General features: G+C 49.3%; 1 protein-coding gene across 1 annotated transcript in view; it reads left to right on the plus strand.

The window, feature by feature from the left end:
- RNF207 (ring finger protein 207) overlaps positions 1 to 27,576 on the plus strand; it is a 51,715-nt gene that overhangs the window by 11,440 nt on the left and 12,699 nt on the right. The window contains exons 3-11 of the mRNA XM_015429817.1: positions 8,998 to 9,130; positions 10,356 to 10,500; positions 10,836 to 10,915; positions 16,978 to 17,103; positions 19,094 to 19,140; positions 22,895 to 22,967; positions 23,772 to 23,840; positions 24,517 to 24,585; positions 25,188 to 25,309. Coding sequence (XP_015285303.1) covers positions 8,998 to 9,130; positions 10,356 to 10,500; positions 10,836 to 10,915; positions 16,978 to 17,103; positions 19,094 to 19,140; positions 22,895 to 22,967; positions 23,772 to 23,840; positions 24,517 to 24,585; positions 25,188 to 25,309 — 864 coding nt within the window. The remainder of the gene's footprint in view (positions 1 to 8,997; positions 9,131 to 10,355; positions 10,501 to 10,835; positions 10,916 to 16,977; positions 17,104 to 19,093; positions 19,141 to 22,894; positions 22,968 to 23,771; positions 23,841 to 24,516; positions 24,586 to 25,187; positions 25,310 to 27,576) is intronic.

Below are 27,576 nucleotides of genomic sequence, written 5' to 3' on the forward strand. Positions count from 1 at the left end.
AGTGGAGCTGCAAGGCCGGCGGCGGCGGCCGGGACCGATGGGGGCGGGGTGTGTGGCCTTATGACACACTTCCGGTGATGTCAGGGGGTGTGGCATATGCTAATGAGTTGTGCTAATGAGTTCCCCTAGCCCTTTTCCTACGAAACGACCCCTGGATATAATACCGTGACAGAGTCCACCCTGTAGGGTTGCCAACTCTGGATTGGAGAACTCTGGGAGATTTGGGGAGTGGAGCCAGGGGAAGGTGGAGTTTAGAGAGGGACCTCCTCAGGGTATAAGGCCATAGAGTCCGCCCTCCAAAACAGCCATTCTTCAGGGAACTGATCTCTGCCACCTGGAGATAGATAGAATTCCAGGAGATCTCCAGGCCCTACCTGGAGGTTGGCAACCCCAAGTTAGCTCTCTGGGCTCATTTTAAAATGCCCCCCTTCTCCAGCCCCTTTCATCCCCGATTCCGTGCAGTTCTCCCTCCGCAGCAGTTCACCAGTTCTGCACACAAAGCAGATATCCTTATTAACAAATCGGCCTCAGCAATGGCTTAGGGTTGCCAGGTCCTACCTGGCTGCTGCCGGGGTGGGGGGACTCCCGATCCTTCCTGGATTTTTTTTCTGGTGCATGTGCAAAGTGCACGGTCTGCAATGATGTCACCCAGAAGTGACGCCATCATGTTTCCGTCATTGGGGGTGACGCTCTAGGTTTTGGACAAAACTCTATGGCTTTTGGGCCTCGAAACCATAGAGTCTTGTCCAAAACATAGAGCGCCAACCCCAACATTGGAAAGGTGATGACATCACTCCCAGGTGACGTTATAGCACCGGGTGGGGGATTCTCAGGGTCGGGCTTCCCCTGCCGGCCATGGTGGACTGGGGCCCCTGATTGGTGGATTGGAGGGCCCAAAATCGGGGGATCCCCTGACCCCACCGGGGGAATGGCAGTTCTAGCCATGACTGCAGTCCTTACTTGAGAGTAAGTCCCACTGAGTTTTCCCCTCAAATGGCGTGGCCCCGCCCCCAGCGTGCGACGTCACTTCCAGGTGACACGCACGCGGGGGTGGGGTTTCCCCCGGGCCCCGATTCCGTGGGAGCGGAAATCGGGGCTCGAAAGCGGGGGGAATTCCGCTCCCCGGGGGCATTTGGCAGCCCTACATGGAGGCTTGCTGGGTGACCATGAGCTAGTCACTCTCTGTCAGCCTAACCTACCTCACAGGGTTGTTGTGAGGATAAAACGAGGGAAGAGGGGGGAAATAAGGATCCTTGAGTTCCCTGCGGAGAAGGATGGGATAAAATTGTACTAGACATTTCTTACAACATGATCCCACACATATTTTTAGTCATAAAGGAAGTCCCACAGAGTTCAGTGGGACTTACTCTCAAGTAAGGACTGCAGTCACGGCTAGAACTGCCATTCCCCCGGTGGGGTCAGGGGATCCCCCAATTTTGGGCCCTCCAATCCAGCAATCAGGGGCCCCAGTCCACCATGGCCAGCAGGGGAAGCCCGACCCTGAGAAGCCCCCACCCGGTGAGGACAAAACGACCCTGAGAAGCCCCCCGCTCCCGGCCAAAAACCATTTGGCAACCCTACCTCATGGCAGAGCAGGGATTAGAACCCAGGTCGTGCAGATTCTAGCCCAGCCCTCTAACCACTGCACCACACTGACCACTAAGAATTATCTTGTTTGAATAGACTAGAAGTCAGGGTCTTTGTCTCTGACAGTGGCCAACCTGATATCACTTGGGGTTTGATTCAGTGGTGTTCTGCTGGAAATTCTAGCATCGGGTTGGAGACCAAAACCAGCTAAACAGTGGGTTGAAGGTGGTTTGGAAAAGGGTTTCACTTCCTCTATCTGTGTACATACAGTTCTTTTGTCAGCCAAGTATAGGGCTGCCAGGTCTGGGCTGGAAAATACCTGGAGACTTTGGGGGTGGATCCGGGAGAGGGCGGGTTTTTAGGGAGGGGAGGGGCCTCAGCATGGTATGATGCCACAGAGTCCACCCTTCAAAGCAGCCATTTTCTCCAGGGGAACTGATCTCTGTCAGCTGGAGATTGGTTGTAAAGCAGGAGATCTCCAGGTCCCACCTGGAGGCTGGCAACCCTAGCCTAGCCTATCAAAAACTGACTTTCCAAATGTGGAACAGGGGTGCACACCACAAAGGAGACGCAGCTCTTATCTTCCGTCGCCCGTGAGCGGCGGGGGGGGGGGGCGGGGGCAGAAACACAGTTAGACTCCAGCCTTGCTTATTCGGGCTAATAGCCACCGATAGACATATCTTCCGAGAGAATTCAGCGGTGGAAGGAAGTCCTTGAAGCATTAAAAATAGTAGGTAGCAGGACTTCCTAGGAGAAGAGATCTAGCCCAGGGAATGCAAGTTAGTGATAAGAGAGAGGGAGAGAGAGATACCCTCCTCGTGCCTTAACTACTGTCCCAAAATAACAGCAGACAGGAGTCCCAGGAACAAAAATAGCACTCAGATCCCTGTACTAGGGATGGACACAAATAGGGATCCCAAGTCCCCCTGGGGGCGGAGAAACCCCCGCCCCAGAGGCCCGTACCCCGGCGGCGCCGGATAGGGCCCCGGGGGGGACTCCACCCCGACGTACGTGTCACCCGGAAGTGACGTGGGCACGCCGGGCACACTGGAGGTGGGGCCACGGCCATACAAGTTTTCCCTTGTATGGCCATGGCCCCACCCCCAGCGTGCCTGGCATCCTCCCGTCACTTCCGGGTGACGTGCGTGCAGCACAAGACGCCGGCTGGGAGCCCCTGCTCCCGGCGAAGATAGACTTGGCAACCCTAGACACAAACCTAAAAATTTCCGGTCCGGAGCTTGGGGTGGGTGCACCCATCAGCTGCTAGGCCAAAATGGCTTCGAAAGGGGAGAGGACAAAGCAGGGGGAAACGAAACCAACGGGTGAAATGGCTGGCAGCCATTTAAATCTAACAGGTCAGCTGTGTGGAGCCGCCCTGCTCAGTTAGGTTTAAATGGCCCAAACTGTCGAACTGGACAAAAGTCCGGTAAATGTTACAGGGAGGTGACTTCCACCGAACATCGGTTCAGAAGCTCTGAACCAGGCCAAGTTCATGTGGAATTTTGTCCCATGAACAGGTTCGCGCCCATCCCTACCTTGTCCCGTTCTGAAGCGATAGTGGTGTAGTGGTTAGAGTGCTGAGCTATAATTTGGGAAGTGCAGGTTAGAATCCCCACTCCGCCATGGAAGCTCACTGGGTGACCTTGGATCAGTCGCATGCTGCCTAACCTACCTAACAGGCTTGTTGTGAGGATAAAATGAAGGAGAGCAGAACGATGTAAGCTAGCAGGGTAGAAATGAAGTAATAAATAAAATAAAAAGCACACATTTTAAACACCCATAACCCTCTCAGAAACATGCATTTGATCCTGAGTCCTAAAGTGAGACAGCCAGGGGTCGTTTCCTAGAAAAAGAGCTAGGGGGACTCATTAGCATAACTCATTAGCATATGCCACACCCCCTGACATCAGGGGCCCGGCGGTGGACCTGCAAGGCCGGCGGGAGTGTGAGGAAGCCCCGCCAAGGCCCTCCCTGGCCCCAGGCAGGCAGGGGTGGGGAGAGGCGGGGAGGAAGCAACTTACCCTCCCTCTTCTCCTGCCTCCTCCTGGCTGAATGAGGGTTGGAAGCGGGGCGGCCGGAAGCAGAGGGCGGGGCTTTGTCATGTGCCCCGCCCCCCTGCACCTCACCCGGGGGAACTGCGTTCCCCCGCGTTCCCCCCTGAAATGACCTCTGGTTGTTATCGCTGTGACCTGGATAGCCCAGGCTAGCTTGATCTCATTAGCTCTTCGAAGCTAAGCCAGGTCGGCCTGGTTAGTACTTGGATGGGGGACCACCAAGGAAGGCCCGGGTCGCTACGCGGAAGCAGGCAACGGCAAACCATCTCTGGCCCCGTTCACACGCCGAATTTGCAGCCACGAATGCTGGGCGGATTTTCAGGGCGTGATCACACCACAACATCTGGCAAGCGTAGCGCACCCGTGGCGTGCCGCCGAAGCTGCGCAGTTAAAAAGCATCTCAACAAATGTACTAGCAAATGGTTTGCCACGGGCTGCCGATGGAATCGTTCCATGCGATCGTGCCAGCGCGCAGCTTTTCCCTGGCTGTCCTCCTTGATGCACACTTGCCGCCATTGCATCTGATCGCGTTCTGGCAGGTCTAATTGCGCCGGCGCAAAGAGCCATGCCTCCCCACCGCATTATCTGGCCCGTGTGACCGGGGCCTCTGTTCGTCTCTTGTCTTGGAAACCCCATGGAGTCTCCATAAGTTGATTGCAATTTGACATGGTTGGGGGACCACCAAAAAGAAGAAGAAGAAGAGGAGGAGGAGGAGGAGATTGGATTTATACCCAGTCCTTCACTATCCAAAGGTGTCTCAGAGCGGTTTACAAACTCCTTTCCCTTCCCCTCCCCACAACAGACACCCTGTGAGGTAGGTGGGGCCGAGAGAGCTCTGACGGAAACTGCTCTTTTTCAAGGACAGCTCTTTTCAGAGCTACGGCTTGCCCAAGGCCATCCAGCCAGGTGGAGGTGGAGGAGTGGGGAATCAAACCCAGTTCTCCCAGATTAGAGTCCACTCACTTAACCACTACACCAAACCAAGGAGGTCCAGGTTTGCTACGCAGAGGCAGGCCATGGCAAACCACCTCCGAATGTCTCTTGCCTTGACAAACCCACAGTCCTGGGGTTACCAGGAGACAGCTGCAACTTGATGGGACGCAATTATTGTTCTCTGACCTAGCCTGATTTCATTAGATCTTTGAAGCTAAGCAGGGTCGGCCCTGGTGAGTACTCGGATGGGAGACCACCAAGGATGTCCAGAGTTGCTATGCAGAGGCAGGCAATGGGCAGAAACCACCCCTGAACGTCTCTTACCTTGAAAACCCTTCGGAGTCGCCATAAGTCAACTATGACTGGAGGGGAAAAATTTTTTAGTTGTATTCCGTAAGATAAATGACTTCGTTCCATCGCAGTCATCTTTTACATGACACAAGATCCATGGTTGCTGGCGGTGGAAGCAAGTTTAATTAATAACCATGCATTTTTATTTATTTTTTACTGGTGTGAATGACACTACGGAGAAGACTGTGGAAAGGGAACCTGGCTCCCGTTTCGGAAAGTTTAGAGATGTTTTCTAGGACTCTTAAGATAGAATAATTGACTAGCCAATGGGGGTGGCGGCTGTGGCTCAGTGGTAGAGCCTGTGCTTGGCATGCAGAAGGTCCCAGGTTCAGTCCCCGGCATCTCCAGTTAAAGAGACCAGGTAGCAGGTGATGTGACAGGCCTCTGCCTGAGACCCTGGAAAAGCCACTGACAGTCTGAGTAGACAATACTGACTCTGATGGACTGAAGGCCTGATTCAGTATAAGGCAGCTTCCTGTGCCTTTGGGAAGGGGCTATGGCTGTGGTCACACGGCAATCATACTGCGATTTGTTCCTGTTGGGTGATAGTGAGATATTGAAAAAATGGTATTTAGCAGAGATAAGATAGTCCAGCAGAGCCAGAGTAAAATAATTCAGACTCAGAGTCCATGTGTGATTAAAGCATAAAGTTTTTACTAAATTCTAGCATGGGGAAGGGTAACTGGGATGAAAATAACAACAGAGCTAAATCGGCTACATCCTTACTCTACAAAGACAAAACTAGAAGAGAGAGAGTATGGCTACTCTTCTTGTTCTTCAGAACACCAAAACAAAGACGAGAAGAGAAGCCATAAAATGGTAATACACCTCGACACTTTAGTCCCAATCAAATCCCTAGATCAGGGAGAAAATTCCCGGGCTTCCTACATCTAAAGAACATTGGTTACATGAGAAACATGTGACTTCCTGTGAGTAACATAAACAAACATTTAACCCCAGATATACTGAGTGTTTTCAACTTGTAATACCCAACAGCTGGGTGACCTTGGGCCAGTCTCTCTCTTTCTCTCTATCTCTCTCTCTGCCTAACCTACCTTGCAGGGTTGTTGTAATGATAAAATTGATGTAAAGAACAGCGTAAGCCACTTTATGTCCCGCTCGTGAGAAACAGCAGAAAAATTGCACATGGTTTGGTTTCAACATAGGGACGTTTTCCCAATGTGGACTTGTTGATGGGGTTGCCAGACCTCCTGGTGGAGGCAGGGGTCCCCTGACCCCAGGCCATGCCTCCCACCCACCACCAATCAGCTGGCCAGTGGGGGGACTTACCAGGAGAAAGAGGAAAGCCCAGACCATGTTGCTGGCACCACACAGAAAGTGATGTCATCACACCAGCGATGTCTGGGTGACACTCTGGTATTTGGGCAAACCCTCTATGGTAGAACCTGTTTCGTGATGACGTCACTTCCTGTGCAGTGCTGGCAACGTGGCCTGGGCCTTCCTCTTTCTCCTGGTAAGTCCCTCCATCGCCCACCTGGCAACCCTGCTTGCTGCTATGACAAATGCCTGTGCAACAGAGCATCCCCCTTGTGAAATTCTTCATCCTTTAGTTTGTTGCATCCACCATTTCCCCCCTTCCCTTGCTGCCAAAGAACTTTGACGGGGTTTTTTAAAAAATTGCTAAATGTATCTCTATAGTGTTATAGTGATATATCTCCGGCTGATCTTTTTCTTAAAAAAAACAACACAAAACCACAGCAGAACAGCTTATGCTTCTCCCACGCACTAAACCAAACCTTCTTGTCATTCAATAAAGTGTGTGTCTCTAGTTTTTTAATTCAGAGGAAAAGCATCCTGGCTCAGCTATGTGAACCTTTTAAAGCATGGTTATTCCCAATAGGAATGTCAGAGAAGCAGTCACTGGTGTCGGAGGAGAGGTTTACGGGGACCACAGACCGCCAAAAAGACAAATAAGTGGGGTTCTAAATCAAATCAAGGAGCTGCGGTGGCTCAAGTGGTTAAGACGCTGAACTGCAGGCTGTGGAAGGTCAGTAGTTCAGCAGTTTGAGACCCGGGTGCCGCATGACGGAGTGAGCTCCCATCTCTAGTTCCAGCTCCTGCCAACCTAGCAGTTCGAAAGCAAGAAATTGCAAGTGGATAAATAGGTACCACTTCGGTGGGAAGGGAACAGTGTTCTGTGCGCCTTGGTGTTTAGTCATGCCGGCCACATGACCACGGAAACGTCTTCGGACAGCGCTGGCTCTTTGCCTTTGAAACGGAGATGAGCACCGCAACCCTAGAGTCGGATTCGACTGGCTTTCGAGCAAGGGAACCTTTACCTTTTACCTTTAAATCAAATCAAGCCTGAACTCACCCTAGAAGTTAACATGACTAAACTGAGGCTATCCCACTTTGGTCACATGATGAGAAGAGAAGAATGACTGGAAAAGACAATGATGCCAGGAAATAGTTGAAGGTAGCAGGAAAAGAGGAAGACCGGACGTGAGAGGGATGGACTCCTCCATCTAGGAAGCCACGGGCCCTCCGGTTGCAAGACCTGAGCAAGGCTGTGGAGGACGGGACGTTCTGGAGGACGTTAATTCATAGGGTTGCCATGGGTCGGAAGCTATTTGAAGGGACTTAGCACACATGCACACAGTCATTTCAATCTGTTGCGGTAAAAAAATTAAACAGGTGGCTTAAAAGGTAAAGGTTCCCTTGCTCGAAAGCCAGTCGAGTCCGACTCTAGGGTTGCGGTGCTCATCTCCGTTTCAAAGCCGAAGAGCCGGCGCTGTACGAAGACGTTTCCGTGGTCATGTGGCCGGCCTGACTAAACACCAAGGCGCACGGAACGCTGTTACCTTCCCACTGAAGTGGTCCCTATTCATCTACTTGCAATTTCTTGCTTTCGAACGGCTAGGTTGGCAGGAGCTGGAACGAGAGACGGGAGCTCACTCCGTCATGCGGCACGACCTTCCACAGCCTGCAGTTCAGCGTCTTAACCCCTTGAGCCACCGCAGCTCCTTAAACGGGTGGCATGTGGCACCTTAAAGCCTTCTCCTGGGGCCCTGTGAGAGCCGCAGCAGGAAGACGGACTGACAGCCTGACGCGGAAGCAAGTCTGTTGCATCAGGTTTGCTAGACCAGAGTCGGCTTTGTCAGATGCACGCAATCAGGCACTGCCGTAGTGATTCTGGGGCCAACACCACCCCTTCTAGGACCCAACAAGGAGTGGCCCTCGCCCCATGCGAGGTGAGCGGCACCCACTGCTGCTGCTGCTGCTGGAAGCCATCTGCCCAAGCCCCAGATGGCCCAGGGGGAAGCAGCAGCAAGAGCTCCCTCTTCTTCTTTCTTCCCTTCCTTTGAGAAAGTAGAGCAGTGGGCAGCTAGGCCCCCAAGCATGGGGCCTGAGAAAGCTGCCCCTGTTGCCCATCGGTTGCCCATCCCTCCCTGCAGTGAGCCCTCGCTGTGCAGATATTTATATCTGAAGTGCTGGAAAAAAATAAACGGCAGGGCAGGGTCGAGTGGGCTACGAAAGGCCCGAGTGCGAGGTCACGATGCACACTTCAAAGTAAGGCACAAGAGACCATTCAGAAGAGCAGCCACGGCTCATTCCTCTAGTTTCTGCAGCACTAGTTGACACCTGTGCCCTGGCCCGCATAGCCCAGACTAGCTTGATCTCATCAGATCTTGAAAGCTAAGCAGGGTCGGCTTTGGTCATTAATTGGAAGGGAGGCTGCCAAGGAATACCAGGGTCGCTACGCAGAGGCAGGCAATGGCAAACCACCTCTGAATGTCTCTTGCCACGAAAACCCCGCCAGGAGTCACCATAAGTCAGACTTGACATGAGAGGTATTGACCAAGAGAGAGAGAGAAAGAGTTAACACCTGTAATGACTGAGGAGTCCCCATTGGCACTTGGAAGGTGCATTGCACAGATCCAGTGGCTGCAGTGTGGTCACCTGAGTGATTGGCTCCATGTAGCAAAGTAGAATTTACTTCCAAGGAGACATACCTAGGCTGGGAATTTTGGGTCTTTCTGTCTTTTCCTTTTGCTTGCATGCATGCATGAAGGCCCAGGTGCCATCTCTAGCTTGCCTTTTCCTGTCACAGGCACCAGTCCATCGTGAAAGGGAGCGGCCTGCCCCCCGAGGACCGGCTCCTCAAGTTCCTGGTGGTGGACAGCTCTGGGGACTGCGAGGAGGAAGCGCAGTGTGCAAATTGCGACCTTCAGTGCAAGAAGCAGGTAGCCGCGTAGCTCTTTTCCCAGGCTCCGGTGCGGCAAGCTCAGAGCTGGCCTGGGTTTCGTTGCAGGAGACCCAGGCTCAAAGCCCCGCTGGGGCAGCAGGAAGCTTATGAAGGCCTAACTAAGCATAACACAGACAGTCCTCACGTCATATCCAGGTGGCCCACCACAGGAACTCGCAGGGACACATTCGATAGAAAGTCCAGACCCCTGCAGGGAATTCCCAGGCATGCAGGGCCCCGATTTCAAATGGCACTGTGGAACATGGGGGGGGGGGAAGAAAGGGGTTTAAGCCTCCCCACAGTACTATTTTCCCAACAAATTACAGCACTGGGCTGTGCTGTGAACCAGTGTGGTGTAGTGTCTGAGTAGGATCTGGGAGACCCCAGGTTTGATTCCCTGCTCTGCCACGGAAACTTGCTGGATAGCCTTGGGCTAGTCACACTTCCTCAGCCCAACTTACCTCACAGGGCTGTTGTGAGAATAACATGGAGGAGAAGGGTGTAAGCTATTTGCAGTCCCCCCCACTGGGGACAAAGACAGGGTATAAATGAAATAAAATATTTTTTTAAAATTGCTCCATTGAGGGCTCCCCATTTCCCCAACAGGGCAGATAGAGTCCCCCAGCTCATTGCAGATTTGGAAAACAGTGCAGAGAGGGGGTCTAAAGCCCCCTCTCTCCACAGTCTCAGTCCAAGGTGTAAGGGTAATATTAGTCTTGGGAAAAAAATCCACCCTGAATCTTTAGTGAGCAGAGAGAACTCCCACTTTGGGGGGACAGCACCTGTCACTGATGCCTTTTTGAAAATCAGGACATTTTCCAGCTTTAAGGAGAAGTTCACCTTCTTTAAAGGCAAGGTGTGTTATGGGTGGACTTTTGGGCTCTAGCTGGAAAAGAAAACGACCTTGTCTTAAGTATGAAGCGAACTTGTACTGAGATAAGCTGTAGACACAAGACAGTGAGAAGCCACATGTCAGTCTGCCTGGCCTGTTGCCCACACTAAGCCTCTGGGCGAGCTGATAGTTTTGCTGACCACCTTACAAACACGTCCCAAACAGGAGCATTGCATAATTTAATGCTTTTTGAAAAGTATCAGTGTAGTGCATGACATCCAATATCCACTTAGCTCACCTACCTGTTTATTCTAGTTGCCCTTTGGAGAAAGTGTCCTGCCAATGCATTCAGCCCAGCCAATGAGTTTTGCTTTCTAACCCCCTGTCTTAGGACTTGGACACCATGTACTTCTGCAATACCTGCAACCAGCCCCTCTGTGCCAAATGCCGTGAGGATACCCATAAAGCCAAGATGTTCTCCCGCCATGAGATTGTCTCCCTGACCAAGCGCACTAAAGACATCCACAAGAAATGCCGTATGTGATCCCCACACATTCCTCCTCTGCTATAAGCAGAACTTGTCACTTTGCTGTATACTCTCCATCCTTAAGGACAGGGAGGGACCAAAAGCATCCTCCATGAGCTACTGGTGGTCCACTGGCCAAATTTCCCACAGACCACCTAGCATCTGTGGGCTGGTGGGATTCTCACAAAGATAGTGGGTCTTGGGGTGACCCAACAAAACTGTATTGGTGTTCTTAAGTAGAAGTGCCAACTCAAGAGCACTTAAAGCAACATTTTTAATAAATTCAAAGAGCACAAAAGTCACCCTTTCCCTGCACTATGGATGATTGATTTCTATCTCTTCCAGCACTTCATGAAGAGCTCTACATCATGTTCTCCACGGAGAAAAAATCCATGCTGTGCATTAACTGCTTCCGGGACATGCCAGTGTGAGTGGTTTTTTTCTCCTGACTAGCTAACTAGCGAAAGATGTGGCATGGCCCACCATAATAAAAAGTAGATAGAGGGTGATTCTGCACTGGCTTTTCCCTCAGTTGTTTTACGAAACCCACATTGGAACAGAAATGGTTTTTTCCTCCTGACTAGCTAACTAGCGATAGATGTGGCATGGCCCACCATAAGCAAAAGTAGATATAAGGTGATTCTGCACTGGCTTTTCCCTCCGTTGTTTTATGAAACCCACATTGGAACAGAAATTCCCTTCTGTCTTGCATGCCGTTTTCCCTTCCTTTGATCACTGGATTTTATGGTACCCTCCACACTGCATGCCACTTTCACTTTCTTTTATCATCAGGTTTTATGGTACATTCTGCATAGATTTATGGCCGTTCAGGGGGGACTTTGCAGTCAGCACGGGCGCTGCCCCCAGGTCTTCGGATGTGGTTTTGAGCTGCACCTTATCCTCCCAGTTGAGAAAATGTGGAGCAAATGCTAGATGCAGAATCACCCTTAGCGAGGGAGGTCCTTGTCCTGAAGAGCTTGCAGAAGAGGGGGGGGGACAGGGGAAAATTTGTGGGGGGGCAGTGATGTATGCAAAATGCAGTTACTCCGTGACAGCTCAGAACAAAGGAGGCAGGCAAAAAGTGTGTGAGCTTTTTGAGTGAGAAATAAATAAAGAGTGAGAAATAAAGACAGCCCGCAGTTCCAGAAGGCCAGGGTAGGCCTAAGGATGCCGGACTGCTTGGTACTTACCATGGAGGTTTGGGGGATGGCCAGAGTGTCACCCAACGTGTTGATGTCACATCCAGGTTTTTAGGCAGATGGGATGCCACCAGGGCTTTTTTTGTTGAAAAAGCCCAGCAGGAACTAATTAGCATAATAGGCCACACCCAACAGCAGAAACTCATTAGCATATTAGGCCACAGCCCTGACAGCACAGCTCATTAACACATTAGGCCACACACCCATGTTACCAGAAGTGTGGTCATCCAGCCACGCCCACCTTCTGCTTCTTATTCTGTTGACCTTGTTTGTGGTCAAAACCCAGGGCTTTTTTTGTAGCAGGAACTCCTTTGCATGTTAGGCCACACACCCCTAATGTAGCCAATCCTAATGAGTTTCTGCTGTTGGGTGTGGCCTATTGTGCTAATGAGTTCCTGCTGGGCGTGGCCAACTTGGGAGCCAGACGGAACTCCTCCGTTCCTGTGCGTTCCTGCCCAAAAATAGCCCTGGATGCCACAGATCACCGGGCATCATTTTTGGGCTGGGCCTTTTCTCCCGCAGCTCAGAGGAGTAAGGGCAGAAGGGAGGGCTTAACTACCCGGAGGCCTCCTGCTATAAGTGGGCAAATGGTGTCTTTAAGCATAAGGGACAGCTGGGGAGGGGGCCAGGGCAGAGTTTTCAGACAGCAGGGAACCTCAGCGGCATCTTCTTTATCAAAAAGAACTTTGGAAACCGGGCTGTTGTAACTTATAGAAAATTAAGGAAGCATCTGGGAGGGAACAAAATCCATGGAAGAACCGAACAGTTATTCACTCTAAAAAGAGATGTGGTGCGAACACACAGGGTCCGTCTGCGCACTGCAAAGCCGCTCTTGGTTCCGTTGTGAAACTTACATGTAGCCATGTAAGTAGCTGTGATTTTTACAAAGAGCAAACAGTGGCGCCCTTGGGGCTGTTTGAGGATGCGGAGGGGAGGGGCTAAAATGCCTGTCTCCAGTGTTCCCTCTAAGCTGAGTTATGTGAGCTAACTCACAGTTTTTTAGCCTCCGGCTCAGACATTTTTGTCTTGGCTCAGGAAGGAGGGCTCCAGAGCAAACTAATTTATGCAGCAGCCAAATGGCTCACTCACAACTTTAATGCCAGGAGCTCACAAAGTAGAATTTTTGCTCACAAGACTCCACAGCTTAGAGGGAGCATTGCCCGTCTCCCTGCCGGCTGCAGTCACACAAACAGAAAAGAGCTGGTGTGTGTTTGGGAGACACAAAACTCCCATTGCACATGCAATCTGATGGTCCTTCTATTGTTCCCTAGCAGACACGAGGACTTTGTAATATGCCACTGGACCCTTGGGGTTATCCGCTCAGAAGCACCAGATTTTGAGCCAAATGGAAGGATGAAAACCTTCTGCAACCATCCCTGAGCAGGGTGGGAGGGGGGCTCTTGGTAGTGGGTGATTCGATCCTTAGGCAGGTAGACAGCTGGGTGGCAAACCCGCGTACTGACCGTATGGTGACTTGCCTGCCTGGTGCGAAGGTAGCGGACATTACGCGTGTTTTAGATAGGCTGGTAGATAGTGCTGGGGAGGAGCCAGTGGTCGTGGTGCATGTCGGCACCAACGATGTGGGGAAATGCAGTCGTGAGGTCCTGGAGGAGAAATTTAGGCTGCTGGGCAGGAAACTTAGGTCCAGGACCTCCAAGGTAGCCTTCTCAGAAGTGCTACCTGTTCCACGCGCAGGGCCGGAGAGACAGGCAGAGATCAGGAGTCTCAATGCGTGGATGAGACGATGGTGTAGGGGGGAAGGGTTCAGGTTTGTTAGGCACTGGGATACTTTTTGGAACAAGAGGGAGCTGTACAGGCGAGACGGTCTCCACTTGTCCCAAGAAGGAACCAGGCTGCTGGCGCTTAAAATCAAAAAGGTGGCAGAGCAGCTTTTAAACTGAATATTGGGGGAAAGCCGACAGGAGATGAAAAGTCTCTGGTTCGGGTTGGCTCATCTCAGAGAGATGAGGGGGTACCTGTTGCTTTTCTACAGGGAGGTGGATTGAAATTGTCCACAGAGGCCATGGCTGGTGACATGGACTGCCGGACAACGACTCGAGATAGCAAGAGGAAGGATGCAGGCTTAACTTGTAAGGGAAATTACAGCTGTTTCTATACAAATGCTAGAAGTGTCCGAGGTAAAATCGGGGAGTTGGAGTGCTTGGTGAGGGAGGGAAAAATAGACATTGTGGGTATTTCTGAAACTTGGTGGGATGAGGAAAATCAGTGGGACACAGTGATTCCCGGTTATATATTATATCGGAAGGATAGGGGGGGAAGGGTTGGAGGTGGGGTAGCTCTGTATGTCAGAGAGGGTATAAAGTCTAGAAAGATTGAGAGGCTAAGTGAATTGGATTCGCTTCTGGAAGTTCTATGGGTTGAAATAGGGGGGCCAAAAGGAAACTTAACACTGGGAGTTTGTTATCGCCCACCAGATCAAAAGATAGAGGAGGATTATAAAATGATGAATGCCTTAAAGATAGCAACTAGACAAAAACACTGTGTAATAATAGGTGATTTTAACTACCCACACATTGATTGGGTCAATATGTGTTCTAGCCGGGAAAAAGAGATTGAGTTTCTAGACACTCTAAATGACTGTGCTATGGAGCAGATGGTCACGGAACCTACCAGGGGAGAGGCGATCCTTGATTTGGTCCTAAGTAACACTCAAGACCTGGTGAGAGATGTAAAAGTGATTGCACCGCTTGGAAACAGTGATCATAATGTTGTTGAGTTCATCATTTGTACAAATAGAGAATTGGCCAAAAAGACTCACACAACCATTTTTAACTTTAAAAGGGGTAATTTCTCTGATATGAGGGGACACGTGGGGAGGAAACTGAAAGGAAAAGTAGAAAGGGTCAAAACAATTGGGGAAGCTTGGGATCTATTTAAAACTACGATCCTAGAAGCTCAAAAAATATATATTCCGCAGGTTAGGAAAGGCACAAACAGGTATAGGAAAAAGCCTGCATGGTTAACAAACAGAGTAATGGAGGCTGTAAAAAGTAAAAAGAATTCCTTTAAGCAGTGGAAAGCTAGTCACAGTGAGGCTGATAAAACGGAACACAGGCTATGGCAAATAAAATGCAAGTCTGAGGTCAGGCAGGCAAAAAGGGAATATGAGGAGCATATAGCAAAAAACGTAAAAACCAACAATAAAACTTTCTTCAAATACATTAGAAACAGGAAACCAGCCAGGGAGGCAGTGGGGCCCTTGGACGACCAAGGGGTAAAAGGAGTATTGAAGGATGATAGGGAAATGGCTGAGAAGCTAAATGCATTTTTTGCCTCCGTCTTCACTGTGGAAGATGAGAAGTGCTTGCCCACTCCAGAACCACTGATTTCAGGAGGGGTGTTGAAAGACCTGAGTCAGATTGAGGTGACGAGAGAGGAGGTCCTAAAACTGATAGACAACTTAAAAACTGAAAAATCACCAGGCCCAGATGGCATACATCCGAGAGTTCTGAAAGAACTCAAATGTGAACTTGTAGATCTCCTGACAAAGATATGTAATCTTTCCTTAAAATCTGCCTCCATTCCTGAGGATTGGAAGGTAGCTAATGTCACTCCCATCTTTAAAAAGGGTTCCAGAGGAGATCCGGGAAATTACAGGCCAGTCAGTCTGACGTCGATACCGGGTAAATTGGTGGAAACCATTATTAAGGAAAGAATTAGTAGGCACATAGATGAACAAAACCTATTGAGGCAGACTCAGCACGGTTTCTGTAAGGGAAGATCTTGTCTCACTAACCTGTTAGTGTTCTTTGAGGGGGTGAACAAACATGTGGACAAGGGGGATCCAATAGATATTATTTACCTTGACTTCCAGAAAGCTTTTGATAAAGTTCCTCATCAAAGGCTCCTAAGTAAGCTCAAAAATCATGGGATAGAAGGACAAGTCCTTTTATGGATCAAAAACTGGCTAGTTCATAGAAAACAGAGAGTGAGTGTAGGTGGGCAATTTTCTCAGTGGAGGGTGGTAAGCAGTGGGGTACCGCAGGGATCAGTACTTGGTCCACTGCTTTTTAACTTGTTCATTAATGATTTGGAGATGGGAGTAAGCAGTGAAGTGGCTAAATTTGCGGATGATACAAAGTTGTTCAGGGTGGTGAAAACCAGTGAGGATTGTGAGGCACTCCAAGGGGATCTGTCAAGGATGGGCGAGTGGGCGTCAACATGGCAAATGGGGTTCAATGTGGCCAAGTGCAAGGTGATGCACATTGGAGCCAAAAATCCTAAATATAAACCAAAAATAGCCCTGATCCTGCTGCCTGCTCCTTTCAACTGGAGATGCCGGGGGGTTGAACCTGGGACCTCCTGCATTACCAGGCAGAGGCTCTACCACTGAGCCATGCCCCTTCCCCCTAACAGTGGCTCCCTGGGGCCGTACAGAAACAGCAGCACGTCCAAATCTGATGTAGAAAAGATTTGTGCAGGATGAGCACTAAGCATAGCTCTGCTCTAGTGGGTGTCAGAAGCCATTGCAAGTGGGGGAAGAGACGACCTAAAATCCTAAATGTCCCCACATCTGTCTCCAAAAGCTCTGAATGCCCCCCCCATTTTTAGATCACTTGTTTAGGGAGGGGCGCGTGACCTCTCATTAAGAACCAATCCCTTGTTATAGGCTCTTAAGTATTTGTTGTAGTTATTGTGTTCTCTGTGCTCTAACTCCCCAGGCAGAATCATGCTTCATAGCTGCATACGTCTGTATTAGCAGGTCTCATTCCCAAGGGAATGCGTAGCTGATGCTCTGGCAAAGAACTGTGGCTTGACCAGTAAGCTCAGCTCGTGCAAAGCCCATTTTGCTCCTGCCACAATGTGCTTTTAGAGAAGCCCCAGCAATGATATAAACAGGGAGGAGGATGTAGAAATCCAGGAGGAATCTGTAGACCAGGCCGATCTGCTAATGGGAGTGAGCGTTGTGAAGCCCTCATGCTGCCGTCTCATTTCCCTGTCCTTGCAAGTTTGGTGTAGTGGTTAAGTGTGCGGATTCTAATCTGGGAGAACCGGGTTTGATTCCCCACTCCTCCACTTGCACCTGCTGATGTGACCTTGGGTCAGTCACAAGCTCTGGCACAGCTGTCCTTGAAAAAGAGCAGTTTGTGTCAGAGTTCTCTCAGCCCCGCCCACCTCACAGGGTGTCTGTTGTGGGGAGGGGAAGGGAAAGGAGTTTGCCGCTCTGAGACTCCAAGTGAAGGGCGGTGTATAAATTCAATATCTTCTTTTCTTCTTCTTCTTTTAACACAAAAAAACCCTTCTGTCTGTGTTAATGCACTGCCCAGGCTGTGAAAGAGCTGCAGACTTCCACGCGAGAGGCCATCGTGCTCCTCAAAGCTATGATCGAGGAGGTGCGCAACAGTGCAGATGAAGAGGAGACAGCCATCAACTCACTCTTCAGTAACATGCAGGTGAGGAGTGGTCAGAAGTCCAAGTTGCCACTATCTCCTAGTAAGATAGATGTTGGAGACTCGGTCACATGGGTGAAATGCCTCCCCCTAAACACCAGATTGGGGTGGGGCGGGTTAGGATGGTTTAGCTGTGAAAGGAAGGCACGCAACAGGTGCTCAGAGAAATCCCTTTATTATCTCCTTGCACAAAACCCATTATGGTGGGTGAGTAGGAGGAGGGTTTTCATCTTGCCAAGAGCCAGGGGCATCTGTGTGCTCGTGTGTCGGTCTGTGCCCAGAAGCCATCCCCTGTGGGACCCCTTCAGGGAAGGAGGGGCCGTGCAGCCTCAACAGGGAAGACAGTTTTTGCCTTCCCCTCAACATCCCCAATTGTAATGGTTTACTTCCCCCTCCCATAGATGTGAATGGCAACCATTGTTTAAATGGGAAGATAGCAAAGTGGAGCCCTCCTAGGTTGGCAGGAGCTGGAACTAGAGACGGGCGCTCACTCTGTCATGCAGCACCCGGGTCTCAAGCTGCTGAACTACCGACCTTCCACAGCCTGCAGTTCAGCATCTTAACCACTTGAGCCACCGCAGTTCCTCTGGTGATGCTTACCCATTGCAAATCAAGCCAGCTGTATTTGCATAGCCTGCCCCCCAACCTTGGGCTCTGTTTCAAAGAAGAAAGATCTCAATGGAGCAAATTGTAGGTCCCTGCAGCCTCGCTTTGCCTCTGCGTCATGCAGGGAAGGGACAGGGGGTTAACCTTTTAACCGTGGTTTCCATATTTGGGGGGGGGGGAAACCCACTGCTATTAGCGCAAGAACAAAATATGTGGTTTTTAAAAGAAAGGACATGCCATTCCCTCTTTTAAAATGGTAATAGCAGGGCAGGGCCTACAGTGGAAGCTGTAGGGTTAAACCCAGTCCAATGCTCCCTCTAAACTATGGAGTCTTGTGAGCAAAAATTCTACCTTGGGAGCTCCTGATATTAAAAGTTGTGAGCGAGGGATTTGGCCACTGCATAAATGCTCTGGAGCCCTCCTTCCTGAACTAAGACAAAAATGCGTGAGCCGGAGGCTAAAAAGCTGTGAGCTAGCTCACACTAACTCAGCTTAGCAGGAACACTGACCCAATCTCCCTTTCTCTGCACTGCCCCAAGTCAAACTGAGGCTGTACAAGCTTGCAGTTTGCATTGTATGGAGGGAATGAGAGGCCTGGTCATCTGCCCTGGTTAAGCCTTCCTTCACAACAGAGAGACAGAATATTGAGGACTGGCTTTTTTTATTGTACAGAAAACTCCAAGTCTGAGTTCTGGCATTCAAAATAGGTTCGTAATGGAGATATGGATCGAACTGGCCCAAAGACCAATCTCCATGTCGGGGCTTTAGAAAGAGCTGGGAACTAAACTTTGTTGAGTTTAGCTGGTTTTCAGGTAAAGCATCATACCTTGCAAGCGTAAGCATGTGAACACGCTAGACTCAAATTCACCCGCACTCCTAGAGTATTTCCCCCTTCCTCCACCCTCTCTTTTTTGGTTGCCTCTTTCTTTCATTAATGCTTTTTGTTTAACTTTGGGGACTGCTCCCTACTGTTGGAGAGCCTGCCCAGTCCTCTTGGTTTTCACGTTCGTCATAAAGTTCACCTTGAAGTTACACTCAAAGTTCGCCTCCAGGTGGCAGACTACTTCTCTGTATTTCACAGCTGCATTTTGCACCAGCATAAAGAAATCAGCAATCTGCTTTGAACTTAAATTCAAGTTTCTAGCCCTCAAGGTTGTGAAATTAATCCTCACAGAGTGAGGGCAGCAAGACAGCACTGGCTCTCTTTTCTTGGGGCTTCCTGGGAGTAGAATAAAGAAAGTAGGGCTAGCGTTTTCTAGGGTTTCTCATTTCTGGTAGATCATCAAGGGATGCTCCGTCCAAGACCATGAAAGAGTAAACAGAGAGCCTCCCTGTGAGCAGTCATCTTGTCAAGGTGTTTATTACCTTTCCCCCCACTTCTTTGCAGGACAGGTTGGCGGAAAGGAAGAAGATGCTTTTAAAAGTGGTCCAAAGGTAAGAAGGCGTTCCTTAGCAGGAATTCTGCCTGGTTTCCCGTGGGCTTATACAAACTTATTTCTACTGCAAATAAAGAAAATTGCCCAGCTATTTCCTGGGTGTCACCAGAGAGACAGAAGTCCAGTGTGGTGTAGTAGTTAAGTGTGTCAGACTAGGATCTGGGAGATCCAGGTTCGAATCTCCGCTTGCGCCATGAAAGTTCACTGGAAGCTCACTGGGTGACCTTGGGCCAGTCACGCACTCTCAGCCTAACCTGCCTCACAGGGTTGTTGTGAGGATAAAATGGAGGAGAGGAGAATCGTGTCAGCCACTTTGGGTCCCCGTTGGGGAGAAAGCAAGGGAATTAATAAAATTTTTAAAAATACAACTCTTCAAGACGGCACCTCCATTATTTATCTATGTAGATCCATCTCTCCATTACCGAGTACAAGGGGGCAGGTTCCTGCCCCAAGGAAGTTGCAGTGTAAAATCTGACTTGGGGGAAGGGATTTGGGGATAAAGAAGAGGGGAAAATGCATGTCTGTTCCATTTACTTCAGCTTTGGTGTAGTGGTTAAGTGTGCGGACTCTAATCTAGGAGAACCGGGTTTGATTCCCCACTCCTCCACTTGCACCTGCTGATGTGACCTTGGATCAGTCACAAGCTCTGGCACAGCTGTCCTTGAAAAAGAGCAGTCTGTGTCTGAGTTCTCTCAGCCCCACCCACCTCACATGGTGTCTGTTGTGGGGAGGGGAAGGGAAAGGAGTTTGTAAGCCGCTCTGAGACTCCAAGTGAAGGGCGGGGTATAAATCCAATCTCTTCTCTTCTTCTTCTTTTGATTCTGTGTTGTGGAGAGAACCAGGGTGTTGGATCTCCTGAGTCCCTTTCTCCAACAGAGAAAGGCTTCCTTTAAAAAAAGAAGGGGTATTCTCTCCAGAAAAAGTCATTTTCCATGGGAGGAAGCCTTTACCTGTTGAAGGAAGACTTAACACCAGAGAGTGGTGACTAAGAATTCATGGAAAGGGTAGGTTTGGGGGCAAAGGAGTAACAGAGGCCTTCTGTTGATTGATGCCCCTTGACTGCCTTTCCTTCCCAGATTTAGATCGTTAGCTGCTTGGGGCTGGGTACTGCCTTGTTTTGCCCATAGTATTGTATGCCAACGAAATAAATAATAGCACAGACTCCAGCAACCCAGTCTTGCAGCCATTATCCAACTGGTGAGGTATAAACTCCATTCACAATATGAGTGATCTGTTCAGAAATCACAAGTGATCTGTTCAGTTTGCTGCCTATTCCTGAGAAGTCACACTTTAGAAGCTCCCATGCAACTGGGAAGCAACATCGCCCTCTAGTGTTGGCATTAATTATCATAACTTCTAGCACAATCTCCCAACATTTTGGACGCAGGGAGAGACTTTTTGTCCTGAATTAAGGGTACGCTTCATAATTACCCAAAAATCATGTGAGCGCCCTCTAGTGTCAGCATTAATTATAACTTCTAGCACAATCTCCCAAAATTTTGGACAGCAGGGAGAGACTTTTTCTCCTGAATTAAGGGCACGCTTCATAATTACCCAAAAATCATGTGAAAGGGTAATACATATGCTCCCTCAAGATCCCACTTTGTATAGATAGACAGGAGCGGACAGAGAGAACCTTTGAGCGGTGACTCATGCAGAGATACAACCAGGAAGGCTTCTCTAAGGGCAGCATATTCTGTTGTGTCATCCATTAGGAACAGTAGTGAACTAACCAAACTCAATGCAGATAAGTGGTAGAATTTCCCATTGCACCCCACCCCCCTCTTCTAAGCCGACATTGATTAGTCATCAGACATTGATTAGTCATCATGTTCTTCTCTCTACATGTGCAAAGAGCAGTTTGATGCATGCACATTAGCAGCAAGTCTTTCCAAGAAGCTGGGGAAACATGGCAGCTCTAGAGGGGCTCATGACACAGCAGGTGGAACTTCATGACCCACCCAAGAGTCCTTATCCTATGGATCAAAGACCACTAGCTCAATCCATCCAACAGTAAAACACCCACATGAGAGCATATCAGCACCAGTCATCAATGAGTGTACTGCATCAAATCTCAGTTGGGAGGACAAATGCAACATCAAATGTCAACAATTTGGAAAAAGCAGCATATCCACCAACGAATAAACTCTACATCGTCAAAAATTGCAAAGCAACACACATAAATAGAAAGCAAGCCAGAAGTCTTTTTCAGAAGGGCCTCCTCAGAGATTAAAGTGGTTACCCATAAGGACAGATTTCCTGAATTACTGCCTGGGTATTGCAGCCTACCTGTAATATTGCACCACAGTATTCAAGCTGAAAGAATTCTTTGTTTCATACTCAAGAGCAAAATGCATATGAATATTTTATAAAAACCTGCAATAACAATATCAAATAATGTCCCCTATTTTAAAAACTGCAATAAACCATTTCCAAAATTAAATTGAAATTAAAGGCATTACGGGGGGGGCACACACAGAGACAAATCTTTTGGGTTTTGTTTACCTCCAAGTCCCTGGACGGTGGGAAGCTCTAATAGCCAGCTGTTCACTCTTGCAAGATCGGATCCACTGAAAAGAAGCAGCAAGGTCCTAGGAACTGAGCATGCCTATGGAAATAGCTCAGAACAGTTACACATTTAAAGACACAGAGAAGCAAGAAGTGGGGGAGGACCATAATAGACGAATCACTTTAAGGGAATGAGGACAACTCTTATGGGCCATTTAAATCTCCCCAGTTCGCTTATTCATTTACTTCACTTATACCCAGCCTTCTTCATCACTGATCTCCTGTCTCCTCTGGTTTTGGCCCTGATAGCTTTCAGTCTTTGCAGCGTGCACATATTTTGACAGTAAAGCAGAACGCTGTGCGTTGATGAGTAGGAGAGGGACAAGCATGGTCCTCGCCAGTGAGTCAGCATAGATGCGGCAGAACAACCCGCCTTCAGGAGGCTGGCTGTTGCATCTCTGCATGAGTCATCCCTGTGTCCCTGCCTCCTCCCCAAGCAGGGGAAACATTTTGCCCAGTGACTCCTACAGAACACAGAATGTGAGCTGTCCTGACATACTTTTCTTTTCTTTTCTTTTTTAAACCAACCTTTTCTAGATGTGAGAATGAAGCACGCCTCCAGTTTTTAACTTGGGGAAAGCGTATGCCTCACCTATCAACAGTGTAGAACATTAGATGTTTATGGAGCATCAAGAAGACCGAGTGTCGGAAAAAGAAAGTTTGGGGTTATCCCTCATGCAGACAGAATTGAGTGCTTTGTGGGGTTTGTCAGTTCCCAAAATGGGCTTTTTAAAAACGGGTGCCAATAAGGCAAAGCCGACCACATCTTAACCATGATAGTCCCTGTAAGAGTCAGGTTTATCACAGCTCTCAAATGAATAGTGGCAGGACTTTTTTTGTAGACAAAGCCCAGCAGGAACTCATTAGCATATTAGGCCACACCCCCATGTTACCAGAAGTAACCTTTTGCTTCTTATTCTGTTTACCTTGTTTGTTGTCAAAATCCAGGGCTTTTTTTTGGTAGCAGGAACTCCTTTGCATGTTAGGCCACACATCCCTAATGTAGCCAATCCTAATGAGTTCCTGCTGTTGGGTGTGGCCTATTATGCTAATGAGTTCCTGCTGGGCGTGGCCAACTCGGGAGGCAGCCGGAACTCCGTTCCTGTGCGTTCCTGCCCAAAAATAGCCCTGAATAGTGGTATAGTTACATCTCAGTTTTAAGGTGATCTTTTGGGTATTTCCAGTCAGTATGAAGAAAAAGAGAAGGCTTTCAAGGAGCAGCTCGCCCACCTGGCATCACTGTTGCCCACTCTCCAGGTAAGGCAGGAGGGACTCTGTACACAGGGAGTTGTGTGAGAGGCAGAAATTCAACAGATCTGGTTTTCCTCTTCAATGTCATCTCAGGGAGGGCTACACTGATTGCCAAGGGTGGAGTAGTGGTTGAGAGCGGCTGCCTCTAATCTGGAGAACCAGGTTCGATTCCCCACTCCTCCACATGAAGTCTGCTGGGTGACCATGGGCCAGTCACAGTCAGTGTTCCCTCTAAGCTGAGTTGGTGTGAGCTAGCTCACAGGTTTTTAGTCTCTGGCTCACACATTTTTTGTCTTAGCTCAGGAAGGATGGCTCCAAGCAAACTAATTTATGCAGCAGCCAAATCTCCTGCTCACAACGTTAATGCCAGTAGCTCACAGAGTAGAATTTTTGCTTACAGAGCTCCATAGCTTACAGGCAACATTGGTCACAGTTCTCTCAGGACTCTCTGAGCCCCACCTGCCTCACAAGGTGCCTGTTGTGGGGAGAGGAAGGGAAGACGATTGTAAGCCGCTTTGAGACTCCTTAGGGCAGAGAAAAGTGGGGTATAAGAACCAACTCTTCTTCTTCCTCCACATGAAGCCAGTTGGGTGTGACCCTGGGCCAGTCACAGTTCTCTCAGAACTCTCTCAGCCCCACCTACCTCACAAGGGGCATGTTGTGGGGAGAGGAAGGGAAAGCGATTGTAAGCCACTTAGGGTAGAGGAAAGTGGGGCATAAAAACCTACTCTTCTTCTTCTACAATTATCAAAGGGAACGCTGTATGTTTGTATTGGGGGGGAAGTTGTGACTTTTGGCCTTTCTGTCTAGGTCCATCTGGTGACCTGCTCTGCTTTTCTGAGTTCTGCAAACAAAGCCGAATTCCTGGATTTAGGCTATGTAAGTGCAACCCATCAGCCTGGCCCCCAGCAGCTACTGCTGCGCCAGTTTGGTGTAGTGTTTAAGTGCGCAGACTCTAATCTGGGATAATTTCCCCACTCTTCCACATGCAGCCGCTGGTGTGACCTTGGGTCAGTCACAAGTTCTTTCAGAGCTGTTCTCTCATCAGCAGTTCTCGAAGGAGTTCCACCTACCTCACAGGGTGTCTGTTGTGGGGAGGGGAAGGGAAAGGAGATTGGAAGCCACTCTGAGACTCCTTCGGGTAGTGAAGGGCAGGGTATAAATCCAATCTCTTCTTCTTCCTGGGACCTATTTCCTTCTTCCTCAAAGCATTCCCCCCTCCACAAAGCACAGAATCATTTCCAGTTACCTCCACCTCGCTGGAACAGGAGATGTTTCAGAAAGGTCCAGAAGGCATCAGCTTTATATTTTCAGGAACCACTAAAAAGGCCCTTCTCTTGTGTAGAGGGCTGTCCTATTCCAGGGTTGAGTGCAACACACTCGTGCAAATACATTGAGCGCCAAGCTGGATCCTCTGCAAAGTTTGTTGGAGGGTATCTTTCCAGAAATCATTTGAGCCCCTTTTTTTGTTGTTGTTCGGATACACTCATGATGGCTCTTGTTACAATGGAAAGTGAATTCCATGATGCCATCTAATCCACATCTCTGATTTCAGCAATTGATGGAGAGGTTGCAGAAAATTGTCAAGCTTCCCCATCGGATGAGGCCGTCCCAAACTAGCAAGGTAAGGGGAGGTATTGCCTTATTTGCATAATGAGCAGGTCCAAGTTAGAAACGTCAGGAGTAAAGTGGGAATATTTGCACTTCACAGTTCTCCTGCAAACACTCCCTCCCTTCCTTCTTGCATTCTGGAGACTTCTGTCTTCCTGTCCACTTTATTCTCTCTGAGCATTTTTAGGGGGGGGGGGAGTGGCTTCACAACTTATAGTATTCTGATGGCTGCAGAGAAATCAAAAACACTTGTTTCTGTTGTAGCAAATTTGCATTCTTGCTGTAACAGTGATTTCTGTTTTGATGATCAAATCTTTTCATGATTACAGGGAAAATAATCATACGGGGGGGGTGATGTGTAATAAGTAATTTATGCCCAGATGTCTCAACATAATGCACCTTCAGTCTTCAGGGTTAGTTGTTGCTGGTAGGGGAGAGAAACAAATAATGCTCAGGTTTATTATGCAGTACAGAGAAGGGGGCAGAACTTGACGCAGGGACTTCCATTTTCACAGGAAGCCCTGTGCCCAACAGTCCTATCCATTTGTAGGAGAAAAACTTTATTAGTTAGCCTGCTTTTGGGATGGCCAGTCATCCTCACCAGTTTTCTTCCAGATCAACACCGAATACAGGGCTGAGTTTGCACACTGCTTGGAGCCGCTGCTGCTTCTGACTCCACGTCGCTCGGTTGTGGTGAATGGAGGGAGCATTGGGCCTGGGATGAGCAATGGAAACATGTGAGTCGCCCACTCTCTCTATGTCATTTGTGGGCAGGCATGAACACAGGGTGACTGCTTTAGCCAGGGGCAGGGGTCATTTCCTGCATGAGCGCACAGGAGCGGAGCTCCGGCAGTAAAGAGCCCAGGGGGCGGGCACATGCAACAAGCCCCACCCCCTGCTCCCAGCAGCCCTCAGTTAGAGCAAGCAGCAGCCAGGTAAGCTGCAGAGCCTCCCCCACCCCCAGTCCAAAACAGTCCAGTGACACCTTTAAGACCAAGTTTTATTCAGGTACCAGCTCTCCCTTCTCTACGAGGACAGATCTCCACGTCCCCCCCCCCATAGCTAGCAATCCATAACAGTCCAGTGGAGCCTGAGTGGTGGGTGTTGCCTTCTGACACACTTCTGGTGATGTCTGAGGGTGTGGCATATGCAAATAAGTAATGCTAATGAGTTAGGCTAATGAGCTCCTGCACCTCTTTTTCTACAAAATGACCCCTGGCCAGGGGTATGCCAGAATGCTTTTTGCTGGGTTGTGGTTCAAAAACAAAAATAACGGGACATAAAGTTCCTTAGGGGGAGTTGTTGGTGTCGATGGCTACTGACTTGGATACTACTAGTGAGGTTCAAGCCAGGGTTTGGAAGCAAAATATGGGAATGAGGGTCAGAGATAGGCATACTAGAGAAACATCATGGGATCCACCCTGTTTGGTGGTGTAGTGGTTAGGAGTGTGGACTCTAATCTGGGAGAACCAGGTTTGATTCCCCACTCCTCCACATGCAGCTGCTGGTGTGACCTTGGATCAGTGACAAGTTCTTTCAGAGGTGTTCTCTCAAGAGCAGTTCTCAAAGCGTTCTCTCAGCCCCACCTACCTCACAGGGTGTCTGTTGTGGGGAGGGGAAGGGAAAGGAGATTGTAAACCTCTCTGAGACTCCTTCAGGTAGTGAAGGGCAGGGTATAAATGCAGTGTCCTCCTCCTCCTCCCTCTCTTCTTCTTCTTCTTCTTCTTCCTTCTTCCTCCTCCTCTTCCTCTTCCTCTTCTTCTTCTTTGATTGTGCTTTAGTAGTCATTCTCAAGCGGATTGGCCTGTCCACACCAGGAAAATCTGGTTGCGAATTACTGTTGTGACTCAACAATAACACACTATCGGATGGCGTCTCCCTCCGAAATGACCTCTGGATGGCGTACAGATGCAGGGCTGGTTCCAGCTTGCTTTGGAAAATTTGTCAGTCTCCGGCTGCTGGACAAGGCCACCCCTGCTCCTAAGCAGCAAAAGGGGTACAATGTGGTGAGCGGGGGCCAGCAATGACTGGTGGTGCATGCTGTAAACTTTGTTGTGTAAAAGGACGCTGTTTTTACTATGCACAAGAGGGAACAGCAAGAGGTGTAGAGTCCCCTGTTTCAGGTGCACTGCCAGCGTAGAACAGAACCTCCATATACCAAGGCAGTAAACCTCTGTTCCAGAAGGCAGCATCAGAGGAAGGCCCTGGCCTCCATTGTTCTTTGTTGGCCTTCCAGGGCAACTGGCTGTCCACGGCATGAAGCAGGCTGCTGGACCAGATGGACCACTGGTCTGATGCAGTAGGGCTTTTTAAAAAGTTCTCATATGTTCAGGCAAGGGCGATCCTTGAAGCGGTGGAGACAACATGGGGAAACGTTGATAGGGCAACTTGATCCCACCCAGTGTGTTAATTAAGCCACAAAAAGCAATCATGCCAAGGGAGGGGGACAAAGGTGGACAGAGGCCTGTTTCTATTAGGGAAAAGGGGGGGGGGTTCTAAGATTTCCTGGTGCCTTTTCCTTGATCAGAAATGCTCCCCTTTGGGGTTCGTTTTCCCAGTTTGGTGTAGTGGTTAAGTACGTGGACTCTCATTTAGGAGAACTGGGTTTGATTCCCCACTCCTCCACTTGCACCTGCTGGATGACCTTGGGCAAGCCATAGTTCTGGCACAGCTGTTCTTGAAAAAGAGCAGTTTCTGTCAGAGCTCTCTCAGCCCCACCTACCTCACAGGGTGTCTGTTGTGGGGAGGAGAAGGGAAAGGAGTTTGTAAGCCGCTCTGAGACTCCTTTGGGTACTGAAGGGTGGGGTATAAATCCAATCTCCTCCTCCTCCTCTTCTTCTTCAATGTGGGAGGGAGACATATGGTCAGGCTTAAAGCCTGACATTGGCCCTCTTCCCCAGCAGCCTGGCTCTGTATTGGTGGACTCCCCAGGCCTGCTTTTTGCCATTCTCTGAGGTCATTTCGGGGGGGATCGCGGGGGATTGCAGTTCCCCGGGGTGAGGGG

This window comes from Gekko japonicus, unplaced genomic scaffold (genome assembly GCF_001447785.1).
Source record: "Gekko japonicus isolate JY-2015 unplaced genomic scaffold, Gekko_japonicus_V1.1 scaffold1166, whole genome shotgun sequence".
NCBI lineage: Eukaryota > Metazoa > Chordata > Lepidosauria > Squamata > Gekkonidae > Gekko > Gekko japonicus.